This window comes from Taudactylus pleione, unplaced genomic scaffold (genome assembly GCF_031769625.1).
Source record: "Taudactylus pleione unplaced genomic scaffold, aTauple2 ptg000327l, whole genome shotgun sequence".
In the NCBI taxonomy this organism is placed as follows: domain Eukaryota; kingdom Metazoa; phylum Chordata; class Amphibia; order Anura; family Myobatrachidae; genus Taudactylus; species Taudactylus pleione.
Window position 1 is genome coordinate 2380683 of NW_028284728.1, and position 19507 is coordinate 2400189.

Consider the following 19507-nt stretch of genomic DNA (forward strand, 5'->3'; position numbering starts at 1 on the left):
CTTTATGCGCTTTTGCACAATGCAAGTACTTTCATCTCTGCCATTCGCAGGCAAAGCGCACCTGTCGTTTGTAATGGCGGCTCCCAGGGGCAGGCCAGAAACAGCTACATTGTAGTGTGAAGATTTCAGCTACCCTGGTGACTGTGGCCCGGAGGAGAAAAGGTCCCTACACACGGAACGATATTGCTAACGATCCGACACATTGGAACGATAAATCAGCAATATCATTCCGTGTGCACGCTCTAGATCGTGCATTTCCTGCTCCCGTGGGGTTGTCAGTCACTTCGCCTGATCTTTTGAACATGCAGAAAGATCAGGCGATGTGGCTGATGATCCCATGCAGCGATATGGCGGTGGGAGCCGGCATGTTGGGCACCGGATCGCCCCATGTGTAGGGACCGCCCGATATGTCGGCCCTGGGATCGTGGGTCGCATCGTTGGGTACGCATCGTACCTTAAGAGTTTACTTATCGCTTCGCCAGCCCAGTCTGTAGAGATGAGCTCAGGTGTGAGCCCGCTGACTGTGACTCGGACATCTTTTATTTCCGTAGCGCTGTATATAGGCACACAGGAACAGGATTACATGGGGTACAGTGAGCAATACTGGGGCAGATTCAGAGTTGTATGCTGTTAGCCTCGCGAGATGCTCATATATGCTAATGCAGCAGGAGGCGTCTGGTGTAAATAGATGCTTACTGCATGCTTGTGTGATCCGCAGCTGTATCCAAGGATGCAGCCATCGGATCACTTGCGAGACCATCGGCCATCTGAATAACCCACCGGTTACTGAGGTGGGCATCTCAGATCCGTAACCGAGACCAGGAAATCTGTGGGGGAAAACACAGACCTGGCCTCAGCACTCCCAGGCTATGGTCATTTGGGGGTGGGGAATAGGCGGGGCCAGCCTACATTGGCCCCCACAGACAGTATGTATTACCTACATTGGCCCCCACAGACAGTATGTATTACCTACATTGGCCCCCACAGACAATATATATTACCTACATTGGCCCCCACATACAGTATATATTACCTACATTACACCCCGCATACAGTATATATTACCTACATTACCCTCACAGACAGTATATATTACCTATATTGCCCCCCCACAGACAATATGTATTATCTACATTAGCCCCCACAGACAGTATATATTAAGTACATTGGCCCACCACAGGCAGTATATATTACCTACATTGGCCCACCACAGGCAGTATATATAACCTACATTGTCCCACCACAGACAGTATATATTACCTACATTGGCCCACCACAGGCAGTATATATTACCTACATTGGCCCACCACAGGCAGTATGTATTACCTACACTGGACCACCACAGGCTGTATTATCTACATTGGCCCACCACAGACAATATATATAACCTACATTGGCCCACCACATGCAGTATATATTATCTACATTGGCCAACCACATGCAGTATATATTATCTACATTGGCCCACCACAGGCAGTATATATTACCTACATTGGCCCTCCACAGGCAGTATATATTACCTACATTGGCCCACCACAGGCAGTATATATTACGAACATTGGCCCACCACAGGCAGTATTTATTACCTACATTGGCCCACCACAGGCAGTATATATAACCTACATTGGCCTACCACAGGCATTATATATAACCTACATTGGCCCTCCACAGGTAGGGCCAATATACTGTAGGTAATATATACTATATTACCTACAGTATATTGGCCCTACCTGTCACCCTTGGCAAACATTCAACTTCTGCCTCCGTGCTGTTCCTTCTTTCTTCTGTGCTAACAAGGGTCCTTGGACACTTCGGATATGCATGGGAACTCACTTGTGCAGTCACAAAGGCTTTGTTGTGATCAGATCAGATGAGATAAGAAATGTGGTGGCAAATTGATGGGCTTTCTTGGGAGGTGACTGGGAGGTGGCTCGCAGTGCACGCAATAATGGTCCATTCAGTGGACGCACTAATCAGTATTACAGCATGCACGGGCGCTAGTAGTGGGAATCGCAGTGCTTGCAATCCGGGCAAACTGATATACCTAAGGGAAGGAATTCGTAGTGGCATTTGCATAAACTCGTACACGGGCGCCCGCCAATAGATGCTGCTGTGTGCGCTTTTTTGTGTAGCTTAGAATCAGACCTTGTGTCTCTAGATGTACAGTACAGTATAGCCCAGGCCAATGATCACCTTTAAGGAGTGTAAGAAGCAGTCCCACTTTTAATGAATTAGTGGAGTAGGTTCTAGGCCGCATTTGAAAAACGAGATGGGTCTGAGCCAAGAAGTTTTTATACTGGGACCATTTCCCATTAAACCCCTTGGGTAGTTTAACTGAATGCTCAGGATCCAAAGTAGGTGTCAGAGGAACATTGGCTGCTAGTACAGTTGGTCCCTGAGGTAATGCAGCCTGAGCTGATTGAATCTCATCTATCTGCCCTTGCATAACTGTGAGCTGAGCTTGCAACGACTGTACACTTCGACAGTCTGTAAATCTTCTCCAGTAGAATCCGTCATTAATTACTTCGTTATTCTGTCTCAAGGTTCAGGAGTTAGTGCCTGATTTATAATGAATGCAATACCGAATGCTGGAGACAGGCTGGATAGGACGAGTGCCCTTAAATAGTTGGGAACAAGTGATATTATAGGCAAAGGTGATAAAAGACCGGAGCAGCGCGCATGTGCCATGGCAGGCGAAACCCAGTTTGGTGGCGGGAATGGAGATGACCTGAGGGGCAAGTCGCCAGAACCAAGCAATCTGCATCGCTTACAGTCAGCAGCGTCAATGTTTCATAAGGGGGAAAGGTTTCATTATTTAACTACTTAGGGCCTAATTCAGCTTGGATCGCAGTTGCTTATACGCGCGCAATCGGACGATTGTTGCATTCTGCGCATGTGTACGCTTCGCAGTGCGCGAACCAGTCATCGGGACTGCGTTCGCAGTGACCACACAGACCCATCGCACATTGATTGACAGGAAAGGCCTATATGGGTAGTGACGGGGGGGGGTGGTCAGCCGAACGCAAGAGTGCCAGTGCGTCTGAACGTGCATAAATTATTCACTGCAATCCCATACGCAGCCTGAGGCCTCATAGCATGTGCTGAAGTAAGCGATTTCTGAGTGAGGTCTGCCTGCCTTAACTGTGCATATGGGTGCGATGGTACTCGATTGTACCAATGTTTTCGCAATCTTGCTAACCATTACGGATGTGCATGTAAGGTAAAGAGGTCATCGTTATGTAGTGCTGTGGTGGCATTGCGATCGCTATGGATTAGCATACTATCTCACTGAACTGCGTACATACGCCATATTGCGATCCGTAGTGAATCAGGCCCTTAATCATAATATTGTAAGAGTTAATGGTGTCAACTTAATGAAATATTGGTCTTTAAATAAATATCTCTCTGTGTGAATTCTTTGGCTTGGGTAGGGATGAAGTGTGCGGGGGCACACATGCCTGCCATTATAAAACCCCCATGATGCACTGTGGTCTGTTTGTATTTACATTAATTTAATAGTGCCTCCACCTCCTCCACAAAGTGTGCAAAGATGCATTTTGCTGTTAAAAAGTAAAATCCCAATAAAATGTCTTTATGTTCAATTCAACATAAGTCCCAATGTAAGCAGTCATTGTTATATAATAGTAAGTTTAAGTTCAAAATTTGTTGCTTGGTAAAATTTGACCACTGGGGGCACTGTTCCAAATAGGTGTATACAGTGAGTATGTGTTATTTAAGTTTTCTTCAAGTAATCAATAGATCTAAGCAGCTCTTACAAGTTATATAAGTAAATTCAGTCTACTTTCCTACCTGTTGCCCAAAGGTTAGACGCAGCCTTCCAAAAGCTTTCTTGTGGCTCTCATCTTCCCTTGCGACCTCTGATACACTCTGGTGTATCTTTGTAGCCGTCAGCCTGTGAGCACATATATGTATATGCATCCCCCTATGAAAATACTTAGATCGAACTCAGGTTTAACATACTCCTTGAAAAATATTTTTAATAGTTTTGTACACATTGTGGACATTCTAAAAAAAATTAAAATTGCAGACAGTATATAAAAAGTGGAATTGAAAAAAGAGGGGGAAAAAAATAACAAGCATACTGTAGGACCAAAGTGAAACATAAAGGTCCAGGACCTTGCTCCTCTTAATGTAGTATATTTTATGGAGTTTTTTTAATGTTACTCATTTCTTTTTTTACATTTTTTTTTGATGACATGTAAAAATGTAACTTCATTTTGAATTGACCTGTGAAATTATTAAGGGGTTTTCACCAACTGCCACTCAAGGGCCTGATCGGAAAAAGTGAATTTTCTGAAGCAAATTGATGGAACCCAAGACCAGGAAATATGACGGAGTAATGTAGGGTTTTAAAACTTATAATGTTTCTCGGTCAATGTGTACTAAGCATGAAATCTACACATAAAATGTTGCACTTCAGAAAACAAAACATGTTCCTATTCTCCAGGGAGAGGCTACAATAAGCTGAGGCAAAATTTGGCCGGCGATGCCTAGCATCTGTATCCTGCCTGAACTCACATATCACTGTGCATTGCATTCTGTCACACCTGCCTAAGCAGACATGGGCATATGACATTTGCAAAAAAAAAAAAATTATATATATCTCCCAGCACGTATCATCAAGAAAAACATCATTGTTTTCAAGCTCTCTTATCTTGGTGCTCCCAAATATCCTGTTTCTTAGAGTAACACTGGCCAGCACCAATAGGACTCTCTTCCTGCTATTGCCTGACTTCATTTCCCGGAGCTAGCACAATCTCATCCGCTCCAAACAACCCCATCAAAGTCTGCTTTCTGGTCAGCACGAAGCTATATTAATTATTTTCTAATAATTTAAAATTAATAAAACTGATCAGCAGAATGGCAAGTACAATCAAGGTGAGGTATCCCTTATTTCTGTAGTCTGTCAATAATTTTCTAGAAAAAAAAGTTTTTTATTGTATTTCTTTTATCAAGAGAGATAAGTTTGGGTTGGGCAAGTAACACCCCCCACTACCACAATAGCAGGCAACAAGATTTCCTTTGCAACGCTTAGTAAATTTCCTTTTTCCTATTGCAACCATCCGCAAGCTTTAAAACTGTGAATCTCTGCAAAAAAATTTATTAACTGTCATTTTTTATTTCACGATTCACGTTGGGGACCTTCTGTCTGGTTTATTTTTTGTTATTTGATTTTTTTATTTGATTATTTTTTATTCTACAGAGTAGAACAAACGGAATGCACTGTTTTTATAGAAAGATGTGTCAAGAAAATAATTATCTCAAACAAAACTTTTTGGTTTCTTGAATATTTGCTATCAGAAGCAAATTACTCTTTTAGTGCCTGATAAACTACAGACACCAATTTTTCTTCTGGAAATATTAGAACATTTTTACTTTTAAGTCTCTATACTATATGACTATATTGTATGATATCAGTACAATGTTTTTTACATATTGTGTACCGGTAGGTAAAAAAAAATCCCTGTTTTTACTTTAATCATCCTCATTACTGCAACTATGATTTCACTTTGTATCAACACTGTTATATTTGTATGTTTTGATGTATTAAGACTATTTTCATAGAATAATTATCATTGACCTTTTTTTTAAAAATGTCAAATTTGGCTTTAAAAGTACCTCTTACAGAAACTGAATGTTTTATCTAATAGGTGCAGAAAGGTTAATTTCTGGGAATTACAGATACAGTAATTACCTAAAGCTTAACTAGAATAGTGTACTGTATATAATTTTACAAATAAAATAGGTTTTTAAATTATGGAAAGGCTTTGTTAAGGAACATGGCACATTTATAGATACCAAAACAAATTAATGATGTACAGTAGCTGTTTTTGTAAATGTAGTCTGCATTTGTATTAATTAATATATATATATATATATATTCATAATGATATTACTTACCAAAGATATAGTTTTGATAAATGGACATCCGTAATTATGTATTGTACCCTCCAGTAATGTGTCAGATTATTTTTTTATGAATTTATATATTTATTGTGAATGTCATGTAATGAGAGGCGGATACAGCTGTTGCTTTGTACATCCAGTATATACTTTCAGGAATAATGAAGTCAGATAGCATAATATGTATATCACTTCTCAATGCCTGGACTGACTTGATAAGACTTTGTAGAGTACGAAGTTAAGGGAAGGATGTGGAAAATTATGCATCTAAAGAGAAAAATGTGTACAGCCAGTGTGAGGGAGTTTTAGAGTCATTTTACAGCCACACTGTGTATATGAATAAGAGGTAAAATAAAATATGGTGTTAATTTTTCTGTGTTATGAGGATAATTGACCTTGACTTTTTGCCCTCTCATTTTTACAATTTTCTATGAAATCTTTAACTTTAAAAGTTTATACTAATTTTGCAACATGCTGAATACCCTTAGAAAAGTGAAATTCTATGAGCACATATATATATATATATATATATATAGATAGCTAAACGTTTGACAAGTAACGTATATATATTGATGAATAAATATACCAAGTACTGTTAATATAATTAATATATATATGTTATTGGAATTTTTTATGAATACATCCAATACATCTTCATACATAAATATAGTGAAGAAAAGGTGATGTATATAACTATTGTTCATTGACTCCTGATTATGTAATTTAAAGAAAGATTGTGAACTGATCCCAGTTAATCTCTTCCTCTTGTTTCAAACTGTTCTATCATGATTTAAACAAGAGACCAGTTTAGTTTTTTGGTCAGCATAGACTATTACTGGTATGATATGTATATATATATATATATATATATATATGTATATATATATATTATTGTGAATGATTCTCCCTTTCCAAAGATTTTGTTTAGTTATATAAATATAACTTTTTGCTCTATCTACATTGTTTAGGGTTGAGTCTCCCATATCCAAAATGCTTGCGACCAGGGGCATTTTGGATATCGGAATATTCCGTATTTTGGAAGAATTGCATTCCATAATGAAATATCTTGGGAATGGGACCCAAATCTAATCACAGAATGCATTTATGTTTTTTATACACCTTATACACACAGCCTGCAGGTAATTTTATACAATATGTTCAATAATTTTGTGGCTCAAACAAAGTTTGTGTACATTGATCCATCAAAAAACGAAGTTTACTATCTCAGGCATGCTAAAAATATTCCGTATTTTGGAATATTCCATATTTTGGAATATTTGGATATGGGAGACTCAACCTGTATACTGATTTTTTGGCATAGGTAACCAGCAATTATGAATTGCTGTTGAGGAATTTAAGTCTTTTAGATTCATTTGTATTATGTAATTTATGTTTAAATTATGACAAGGGATTATACAATTATAGTAAATTGATTTTAACTTAACTATACTATAATACATGTGGGTAAAGGTGGTTGTGGCACTGTAATACTGTATATACTACTGGTGCCTAATTTTCATGTATGTATTAATTTTACGGGGAGACACTTCTAAAATTTCCTTGTACTAAAATTCCTTTGGTCTACCCCTTTCTTGATTGCTTAAAAAATGTTGGTGTTCATTATAGCTGTGCCTAGCAGATTCCTAGATTATTGGATTCTCTGATTTTGTAATTTTATAATATAATGTATCTGATGTAACCACTGGGCTTAAATAATACACAATGGAAACATTGTTTTACACATGATATAATGCACATTAGACTGTAAATTATAAAGATGCATTATAACAAGTAATATGACCATATAACAGCACGGCTGTAATCTGAATGCTTTTATACAGGTCTCAAATCTTTGAACTGTCTGCTAATATCTGTAATCATTTTCTGTACACTAGAGTACTCTTTATAATAGCCACGCTTTCCTAATGATTACTATACTGATCACATCAGAACTCACAGTTTTATTATAACTGTGATATCAGAACTCATTGATTACACAGATAATTGGGGAGATGTACTAAGCCTTGAAAAGACATAAAGTGGAGAGAGATAAAATACTCCTAACTGTCAGTTTACAGACTGTGGGGTATATTTACTAAGCCTTGGATGGAGATAAAGTGAACTGAGATAAAGTACCAGCTAATCAGTTCCTAACTGCCATGTCACAGGCTGTGCTTAAAATATAACATCTAGGTTGGCTGGTACTTTATCTCCGCCCACTTTATCTCCATCCAAGGCTTAGTAAATAGACCCCTGTGTTTGAAAAATGACTGTTAGGAGCTGATTGGTTATCTGACCTCTTTATCTCGCTCCAAGGCTTAGTCATTCATCACGAAAGTAAAGCAGGAGATATTACAGATATCTCCTGCTTACTTTCCTCTGGCGGAATGGCCCGTTGTCCACATACTCTAGTATCACAGACATCTCCTGCTTACCTTCCTCTGGTGGAATGGCCCGCTGTCCCCATACTCGACATCTCCTGCTTTCCTTCCTCTCCCAGAATGGCCCGCTGTCCCCATAAACTAGTATCACAGATATCTCCTACTTACCTTCCTCTGGTGCAATGGCCCGGTGTCCCCATACACTAGTATCACAGACATCTCCTGCTTACCTTCCTCTGGCGGAATTGCCCGTTGTCCCCATACTCTAGTATCACAGACATCTCCTGCTTACCTTCCTCTGGCGGAATGGCCCGCTGTCCCCATACACTAGTATCACAGATATCTCCTACTTACCTTCCTCTGGCGGAATATCCTGCTGTCCACATACACTAGTATCACAGATATCTCCTACTTACCTTCCTCTGGCGGAATGGCCCACTGTCCACATACACTAGTATCACAGATATCTCCTAGTTACCTTCCTCTGGCGGAATGACCCGCTGTCCCCATACACTAGTATCACAGATATCTCCTACTTACCTTCCTCTGGCGGAATGGTCCGCTGTCCACATACACTAGTATCACAGATATCTCCTGCTAACCTTCCTCTGGCGGAATGGCCCGCTGTACCCATACACTAGTATCACAGATATCTCCTACTTACCTTCCTCTGGCGGAATGGCTCGTTGCCCACATACACTAGTATCACAGATATCTCCTACTTACCTTCCTCTGGTGGAATGGCCCGCTGAATTGAATTGAAGAATTGCCCTGAAATCAACGGCGAGTTATAATTATTGGACCCCGATAATTAACATAATGAATAGGCCCCTTAATGACACAACACTGTGATTGCATATACTACCTGTTGGGATTCTTGGGAAAATAAAGTCTACGACATGTATCTTAAAAATCATGGAGCTCTATTATTGACTTTTATCATCCTGTTCTGTGGAGTTTCCTGGTCTATCATAATGTTTTTTTGTTAAAGATCTTCACTATCTATACAATTTTATTTGCATATAATTCATCTGCTTGAAAATGTACAATGTAAACAACATTGTGGGTAGGGAACAATGGGGATAGGGAACTTTGCTTTTCAGTAGTGGACAGTCGCGTATTTAGGGGTCTTGTTACCCTAGTCTCAGCTGCGTCACAACGCCATGACATCGCATGCACTGCACTTCTGGGCCACAACAACATGGAAGCTCAGAGCCCAGAGTATGGACAAAAAGGCAAGACTGGGGTAACTTGTGGAGAGGCTTCCCCAGTGTTGGGCAGCCACAGGCCCCCAAACATTAAAATGTATGGGTGGCTGAGCAGGGTGGTAACTCCACCTAGACAGGTGTTCCCAATTGACTGTTGCAACGCAAAGGGAGCAAATACATTTATAATTTTTGCATGCAGTGTAAATTCTGGCTGCTTTTGCATGTAGCCCACAAATGCTGGACAGCTTTTATTTTACTCTGCAATTTAGATTTGACTTTGGACACATCCCTCCCAAATCTAAATCTCTCTGTAAATCTTACTTCTGCCCCACCAGCAGTGCAGCACAGTTTTACCAAGATGCAAAGGTACTTGATCTTTTTTGCTGTGCTCCCACCTCAGAATCATCTGCCATATGTTTGTTGTTTGCTGATTTTACTTTTCTACCCGATTTACTTGGCAATAGAGACATTGTTTTCTGACATATATCAGATAACACAGTATTTCTGTTCCTTGAACCACCTTAGAGGAAATTTGCAAAGCAGCAGCTTCTGTGAGCCGCTGCCTCCCGGCGGTTTGCATGTGGATATTTATTTAAACGGCACCCGGAGTCAGTGTAAAGCACTGATCTTACTAACTGCTTTTGGGCTCATTTACATTTGGATGTAAATGAATGTTATGACACGCCTCTCAGATGTAGCAGGACACACCCACTTTACCGCCGCGCTCATAGGTGCTGCTTTCACAATCTCCCTGAAAAGGTTCTTCAAAAGTAGGCAAGTATGCGTTTCCCATACATACTAAGATGTTTTGCCCTGGTGGGTGGCGTTGCCCAATAGAAGCCTTCTTATCTGGATGCCCTCTGAGACGGATCCCTCCCAACTCCCCCAAATGTTGCGCGTCCTTCTGCTCATGCGCAGAAGGACGGTGGAGAAACTTCTGGGTGTAAAACACGGAAGTCCCACTATCCGGGGCTATCGTAAAGGACAACTCTTATCTCGAGAGCTGTCCTTTGCGTTTTAGATCGCATTTCTAAATAGATACCACGGAAATCAACCCCGGTATGTATTGTACCCTGATAAGAGGCGGATGTACCACATCGCGGATGTGATGCTTAGTACATCACACCCCCTATAACTTTTTTCTCCATTAAAGTATACAGAAATGTAATACCCCTCATTTACCATTTTTACAGTAATGTTAAACTGGTCCTGTTTTTTTGCACCACTTAATATAATAAACACATTTCGGTATTCTTAATTCTATTGCTGTTACAATTAAAGGAAAACTTTTTGTTGAACATTACAGAAGGTTTATATAAATCACAATGAAGATGTTGAGGCTTATTTAAAGCTCTTGCCCTCCGTCAGACGACTTTAACTTCTAGCTTGTACGTATCTCCCTCTGGGTATAACTGAGCACCATGTTTTATATTTCTTTCTTGGTCTGTGCCTTCCAGCCATTACTCTATATGATCCAGCAGATTTATGTAGTGTTGTTACACTGGGATAGTACATTGTTCTGCTGTGCTGGGTTGATTACATACAGTTGTGTCCGGAAAGCACCGCGTCATATCCAAGGGCAACTAAAATAAACAGCCTGACTGATGAAAAAAGGGAATAGTAGAAGAACAAAAGGAAGCTAGATAGCAAAATGCATATTGTAAAAGTTGCAGGAAGGTGCTCACAGGTTATTACTTTAAAGTCATAAAGGTGTAATCGTCTTTAATAGCAATGTTGCATGGGACAATGAAGTGCCCCTAACCCACAGCAGCCTTTCAGATGTGACATTTTATTGGTCTAAATGAGTCTAATACTGTTCTTGTCAGGAATTGTGCCGCTTCCAGCTCTGCAGCAGAACATATTGCGCAGTGCGAACTGCCTTGTTCTCTGTTGAGCAGATGTTGCCCTTATAAAGTGCTAACTCATGTGTCGCTGTGACATTTGCAGTTTGTGGTCATTACGCAGCTTTGTAATATTTCCTCTCTGTGACTGAGGGCAATTATGGTGAGCGCTGTAACTGACACCCGCGGGGCCCTAACCGCAGGCAAGACACAATGCAAGGAGCAGCTGGAAGAGAGCCTAGAGTGCAACCACTGGACAGGTTTAACTCATTGCACCAACTGGGATGACAGAAGCAACAACACACTGAGTTACACAATGTAGTGTACGTTCAGGGATTACAGATCCAGCCAGACTGTTGCAGCAACTTGTTGTAGGATCACTTCTTGTATTATACTCACTGTACTTGGTGACATTATGGGTAGTGCACAATCTGACAACCAATCCAAATATGTGAACCCGCTGCTCCATGCTTCTTCCTCACTGTCTACCCCTTCTGTGTCACCGCTGTCTGTCTGCCTCTCCCCTTTAGAATGTAAGCTCTCATGAGCAGGGACCTCTTCCCTCATGTGCTTCTCCTTCCCTCACTCATACGATCATCTACTCCAAACTCCCCACAAGGGCACCTAACAATAGGTTGCTGAAGCCGTGTTGCTTTTTCGAGTGTTGTGATCGGTATTGCAGCAATGTTTATAAATTATGTCCTTGTCCTGCATTGTTTTGTACTTTAACCAGGGGTGCCGAGAGGGGCGAGGGGCAGGTACTAATTACACGTGCTTGCTGAAGGGGCCTGGTGGGGGTCTGAGTCTGACACCGCCCCCCCCCCCCCTCTCTCTTACCTGTCAGCAGCCCAGCACATGCTGCAGTGGGAGTCTCCTCTGCCTTTGTGGGGGAGCAATCACACTAATTGCGCCCCCTCTGGATTTGAATCATACTGAGGCCTGAAAGCACGCCCTCTCCCTGGCTTGCACGTGGCCACGCCTCCCACAATTAGGCCACGCCCCTTCCCCTGGGCCTACAGCCCTCACTGTAACTCGCTGTTTTCTTGTCTATGTACTTTGGAAGGCGCTGCGGCACCATTGTGGCGCCATATAAATAAAGGAGAATAATAATAATCATAATAAACTGGAATAAACTACACTTGTATTCTGTACACTGTATTGTAGCTTTATGGTTTTTCCTTGGAGAGCTAGCTGTTTCCTATTGAATTGTCTGGGGTCGATACAATTGTGAGCGATGCCCACGATGTTCTGATGTAAATGTGTGGAAATGCCAGCAGGGTACACCTAATTGCCCTGATTCACTCCGAAAATGCTGATTTTGGTTCACAGTTCCAGAGGGATGCATGTTAAGTTACGCAATCTCAATGCTACCATAAGTGCGGCGTATGCGCAAATATACTTGCGAGCATCACCCGCAACGGAATCGACCCTTCTAGTTTGGGATTTTTATTTTACTGTTTTATTCTGACTTCTGAAATAAACCTTTCCAATAAATGTTAGCTTCTTAAATGTAGGAAAGAAGAATAGATGGAAAGAATTGCATGTAATGTAGCGATTACATCTCACATAGGAATTTTATTATGCAGTGAGTCCATACTTTGCAGGGGCATAATTGTGCAAATGGAAATAACAGACACTTGGTGACTATAGGGGAGATGTATCAAACCTTTCAGAAAGATAAAGTGGGGAAGTCAGAGCCGTAACTAGACTTTTTGGTGCCCTATGCCAGGGAGAGCATTGGCGCCCCCCCACCCATTTTTTAACTAGGGACATAATAAAAAGGGCCATGGCCTCATGGGCATACTTGCTGCCATTTCTTGCCAGGTTTCCGGGAGCAGCAGGAGGGGACCTGCTGTTCTCCTCTTCGGGGGGCGGGGCCAGACGATAGACTGCATTAGGCCCCGGGGCGGGGCTAAATGACACAATTTGCTCCATTTAGCCCCGCCCCTTCCCTGCGGACCCGAAAATTCCAGGTAAAATCTCCCCATCCTGCCCACTTCACTAGGAAGTGGGCGGGATGCGGAGGATATGCCTATTCTTCTGGGGGTGCGGGGGGTTACCTGAAAAATCGGGAGCCTCCCGCGATTCCCGGGAGTGTAGGCATGTATACTCATGGGGAAGGGCCAGGGAAGAGATAGGGGAGGCCAGGAGATGCTGGGGATAAAAGAAAAGGAAGCTACAAGTGAGAATGATAATAAACTGGAAAATTGACCGTCCCAAACAGCGCCCCCTGCCCTGCGGTGCCCTGTGCCATGGCACAAGTCGCACTACCCTAGTTGCGGCCCTGGGTGAAGTTACCCATAGCAACCTATTAGCTTCTGTCATGTATCTAGCACAGTCTATGAAATGAAAGACGCTGATTTGTTTCTATGGACAACTTCTTCACTTTATCTCTCTCAAGGTTTTAATACATCTCCTTCTATGTATTATTATAAGCAAATGTCTGACCTGCTGACAAGTTCTTCTTTAAACTTAGGGGGTGATATATCCAACCTTGGAGATAGATAAAGTGGAGAGAGATAAAGTACCCAACCAATCAGCTCCTAACTCTTATTTTTCAAATACAGCCTGTAACATAACAGTTAGAAGCTGATTGGTTGGCACATTATCTCTCTCCCCCTAAGTATTTATACTTTTAGTTGAAGACTAGATTATAAATGCCAAATTGAATGTTGTATATATTGTGAACAAATGTAAACTTTTCTACTTAACATTATTTAATGTGCAATGTAAGAAACACTTTAGTAGTGACAGCTTTGGGCCATTTCTGCCATCGTGATCCCACCAAACTGCCACCACAGCACAAAACCCAGTGATAAAATGTCTGTGGACAGATACTTCCTCTGTCAGCTTCCCATGCAGATAACTGGCCAAATCAAGGAGGACCAATAAAGGAAGTGTTATCAGCTTCCTGTCCCATAGAGTTCTGTCCATTACTTGTAGTAAAGGTAACACATCTCCATCACATGTCAGTGGGAACATGGTGACCTCATCAGCAAAGGGGAGGGGGCCACAGATACGCAAAAAAGGTTAATAAGGAATTAAAATATTCATAGGTATAAAAATGGATACATATACTTTTAAAAAAATATTATGTAGTTCAATAATTCAGAATTAAGGTAATAGATACCTCAATTTAGTAAGGTATATAATATAGGTTATATAATATAGGGTTGGGTATGGGATGCTGACACTTGGAATCCCGATGCCGTCATCTTGACAGCATTAGGATACCGACATCTGTCGGTAAGTATCCTAACCCTTACCATCCCTCCCCACACCCTAAACCTAACCTCCCCCCTTGTGCCTATCCGTCTCCCCCTTGTGCCTTACCCTAACCCTTCCCCCCCCTAATTCCTAACCCTCCCCCTCCCCCTAACCTCACTACTTACTGTAGGGATACCGACACCGGGATTCTGACTGGTGTCGGCATTCCGGTGCCGGCATCCCATCAGCTAGGATCTCATCTACCTCCCTTAATATAAAATGATATTAACAAAACTAGACATCATTATAGAAGAAACAGGGCCGGCTCCAGAGTTCGGAACACCCTGTGCCGGCCCCCTCCAGTGCGCCCTATCTTTGTGCGGCTGGAAATGGGGGCATGGCCTAATTACCATAGATCACGCCCCCTACGTGACGTTATTAGGAGGCGTGTCTGCCTCTAAATAACGTCAGGCTGGGGGGAGCCTCACTAGCTGGGCTTCTCCCAGCCCTCTCCCGTCACTGAATGGATGCCGTACGCATGTGCGCAGCATCCATTCAGAGTCTCCGGGGTCCGGCACCGCCCGCAAAGCTGCGGCAGTCGGGGGTCTCCAACCTCCCGATTTGATCACCCGCAGGCCACTTCAGCCCACGGGTGGAACAGCTGAAATCGGGATGTTGGGGAAGGATGCGCCCTCTAGGGTGACACCCTGTGCGACCTCTCAGGTCGAACACCCCTAGAGCCGGCCCTGAGAAGAAATAATCCACATCAAACTGCTGGTTAATGGTTTACAGTGACATGCAATGGGTGTGTAGTTCCAAATGCTGGATGGACTGGGCCTAATTAGACATGATTTCTAGAAGCTGATTGGTTACTTTGGGCAATTCCTCCGCTTGTCCCCTTTAGGAGGTTTGATACATCTCCCCGTGGATGGGAGCAGAACAATTCTCTGAAGAGGCGCGGTGGCATTCTGATGGTCTCACCTCACTTTCTAGCCTGTAATATATATCTCTCCTTCTCCCCCAGTCAGGGGTGTATCTATAATGGGTGCAGGATGTGCTGAACACATGGGCCCCTGCACCCATCTATTAAATACTTACCTCTCCTGAGTCCCACGGCGGAAGAAGCATCTCTGTACAAATCACCTGGAAAATGGCCGCCGTGGCCATTCTCCCAGCGGTTTGCGAAGACGCAGTAGTCTACTCTAGCATCCGGGGTCTCTCTAGCGTCCGGAGTCTCACTATCCTACCCAAACTCCAGTCTCTGTGTCAGCCACCAGGAGCAATGGGTGCAAGCAATGTACAATACCAGCTAAGATGACAGGGAGGATGGAACCAGTGCTAGGCATGGCATGTCCAGGGGCAGAGGTGGATGAAGATCCCGTGGGGCCCTTGGCAACACGTTAGTTTGGACCCCCCCTAACACCTCCAATGGCATTTATTTCTGCATTACACCACTACCTATTATATTCCTTTTTGAGCAAACAAAGCTGGTAAATGGCAATTTTGTGATTGACTTACACCAGGAAAAGTCCTACCCTGTAACCTCATCCATTATCTGCTTTACATGTTGTTTCATCAATGATTCGTGTCACATTTAGGAGCCCATTCATTATCCTTTATGGGCCCGTTACACATGCGTAAACGCTACATTCCGCATGTTTTTAATAACGGGCCCATTCATTATAAGGATGGAGTTGCCTAGTGTTCAGCAAACTCTGAAAACTGAAGATTTTCATAGTTTGTTTGCAGGAACCAATGCCATCTTCAGATGGCGCTGGTTCCGGGAGCCACGCTCCTTCCTATGAGAAGGACAGCCGGGATTGCTTTGAGGGATCCGGGCAGAGCCTACCACTGCACTATGGGGTCTATTTACTAAGCCTGGAGATAAAGTGAAGCATTACTGAATTGCTCTGATAGTTAGTTATCTCTTGATGATGAATACAGGTACCAAGTAGAACTTGAGGGGAAAATAACAAAATACGTGTTGAGGCTCCCTTATGTTCCAAAATGTGTAATATTCCGAAAAACGGAAATTTTTTAGCATGACTGAGATAGTGACACCTTTGTTTTTTGATAGTTCAATGTACACAAACTTTGTTTAAGGCACAAAATTATTACAAATATTGTATAAAATTACCTTCAGGCTCTGTTTATAAGGTGTATATAATGACAGGTAGGCTGTGTGTATAATAATTTAAGTCAGGAATATCTTCATTTGAATCACACTTTGATAAAGGTTTAGTGCTGAAACGCGTCAGTGTGACTGCAGAGGACCTGGACTACTGTTGGGGATTTTTATACAAAGACGGTGAGGGACCACTTATTGGGTTTTCCTAATCCGGAATATAGGAGTATCTATATAGGTGTTTTCATCCTGCCTTGGTCTGAAGGCCCTCAAAGGTACACAGGTATTCTGCTGTATGTGTATATGTGTAAATAAATCTTTTTGGAATTACACTATGGGATATTCCAGTTAAGATTGTTTTGGAGGAATTTATCGATTCACCTAGAACTCAGAAGGCCCATTTTCAGTATCAGAAAAGGATAAAGAGGAGACGGACATCTATAAATTAGATGTAAGTAAGAATATTATAATTTATTCCACTCATTGACATCCATTAATTGGTTGATTCCTCCTTTCTCTTGAGGAACGAATGAAGGAGGACTTTTGTTAAGAGGAGGGAATAATTTGTCTATGGACACATCATAGGAGGTTACCAATGGACATTTGCATATGAAAGATCAAATTGACAACGATATCCTAAAAAGAATTTGCGCTTGGTTTTTATTTTACTTGTGTGTATAAGGTGTTTATGAAACATAAATGCATTCTGTGTAGATTTGGGTCCTATTACCAAGATATTTCATTATAGTATGCACATATTCCAAACAACGGAATATTCCGATATCCAATATACCCCTGGTCCCAAGCATTTTGGATATGGAAGACTCAACCTGTAGTTTATTCTTAGAATGTGGGCAGGGTAGTGCATTTACTTGCCTTTATTACGATAGTCATCTCTAGCAGGGCCTTGGCACCCAATATGGTGCCACCCTTTCCTATCAGGTGCCCCACACTCATTTTTTGCCTTGTGAGGAACAGGGCAGCATGTTCTCTGCTTGGGAGTGTGGCACTAGGCTGTGACATCATACGCTGGAGTCGCTCTACTATTACCAATATGGTGAAGCTGCAGTCAGCGGCTTCCCAGGTAAGAAGCTTCTGGCTGATGCCCTTCCATGCTGCCAGCTAGCACAGAGAGAGTGGGCACTACAGTGTCACTCATTCAGTGTTTTAGGTGCCCTCTAAACTGCCTAGGTTTGCATAGTGGTAGCACTGGTACTGCTGTTAAACAAAAGTTCACATAAAATCCTTAGCATATTTGCATTTTCCAATATGAATGGAAGCTGCCATTTTGTGTTGTATACTCTAGTGGCCTCTAGTGGTTAAAACTGATTTGGAAAAATAATTCAGTACTTACTTGATATTATGACATTTTAAACTTTGGATAAATTGTCAACTAAACCAAAACATATTGTAAATTTTTATAAACATAAAAAAATGTATTTCCAGAATTTGACAGATTATGTTGTATTTCATTTTAAATGTCACATTTCCCTTTAAATTTGAGAACAATGGGTGTCTTTTATGACAGTACTGCAAAACGCAAGGGCAATTAAATTGTTTAATACTCAGGTGGTTTTCGTCAATTTGCATTTCTTTTTCACAATCCCTCTGCGTTTAAGTAGAAATGCTCAAATTGGTCAATGAAATGATTCATTAATTGGTTCAAAGAATCAACTTTAAAATTTGAAAATGATCATTAATCAATTAAACAAATCGAGAACTTTTAACAGCTTTAATCATGGCTGAGCCAGTTTGTCCATGATCAATGTGGTTAGTTGATATTTGTTTGTAGAAACTGAATGTAAACAGCAATCTTCAAAAACAGTAACGTTCGCGGTCCTCATTAAAAAACATGTAAAATGTTTTTCCTTTATTTAAAAATTTTTTTTTTTTAAATAGTGTTTTAAAATAAAAGTATTATACAAACGTTATTTTAACTTCAAAGGCGTACTCGAAACTGCACGCAAGCCAGAACCTGTACATTTTGAAGTTCAAATCGAGGTTGAATTTAAAACTGCTACCACGTTTTCATGCTTCTCGACTTTTACATTTGTGCTTTCATAATAATAAGCGATGCCAGGATAGAAAAACAATATAGTCAGGTGAAATCACATTTTACTTTCTTCAGCTTTTGTACATATAGGAAGGAAATATCAGTTCTCCCTTTATGTGAATTGGTCTATACATATGTTTACAGGACTTGGGTACGGGATGCCAGCACTCGGGATCCCTGCGGTCAGAATCCCGAAGCCGACATCCCTGCTGGGTCACAATCCCGTTAGAAGAAGGTAAGTATACTCTCGTTCCTCTACACCTATCCCTAACCCTCGCCCTAGTGCCTAACCCAAGCTCTCTCCCTAGTGCCTAACCCAAACCCTCTCCCTAGTGCCTAACCCTCGCCCTAGTGCCTAACCCAAACTCTCTCCCTAGTGCCTAACCCTAACCCTCTCCCTAGTGCCTAACCCTAACCCTCCCCCTAGTGCCTAAACCAAACCCTCCCCCTAGTGCCTAACCCTAACCCTCCCCCTAGTGCCTAACCCAAACCCTCTCCCTAGTGCCTAACCCTAACCCTCCCCCAGTGCCTAACCCTAACCCTCGCCCTAGTGCCTAACCCAAGCTCTCTCCCTAGTGCCTAACCCAAACCCTCTCCCTAGTGCCTAACCCTCGCCCTAGTGCCTAACCCAAACTCTCTCCCTAGTGCCTAACCCTAACCCTCTCCCTAGTGCCTAACCCTAACCCTCCCCCTAGTGCCTAAACCAAACCCTCCCCCTAGTGCCTAACCCTAACCCTCCCCCTAGTGCCTAACCCAAACCCTCTCCC

At 42.0% G+C, this 19507-nt stretch overlaps 1 protein-coding gene across 4 annotated transcripts in view; it reads left to right on the forward strand.

The window, feature by feature from the left end:
- Window positions 1–19507, forward strand: part of ERG (ETS transcription factor ERG) — a 360355-nt gene that overhangs the window by 242729 nt on the left and 98119 nt on the right. For 2 of the 4 annotated variants that reach the window (XM_088443144.1, XM_088443148.1), the window contains exon 1: window positions 5416–5467. The exons of 1 other annotated variant lie outside the window; for it this stretch is intronic. In XM_088443144.1, coding sequence (XP_088299270.1) covers window positions 5417–5467 — 51 coding nt within the window. In that variant the 5' untranslated portion in view covers window position 5416. Of the gene's footprint in view, window positions 1–4827; window positions 4900–5415; window positions 5468–19507 lie in introns of those variants that run through there. One more of the 4 variants, XM_088443147.1, reaches the window with a different exon arrangement.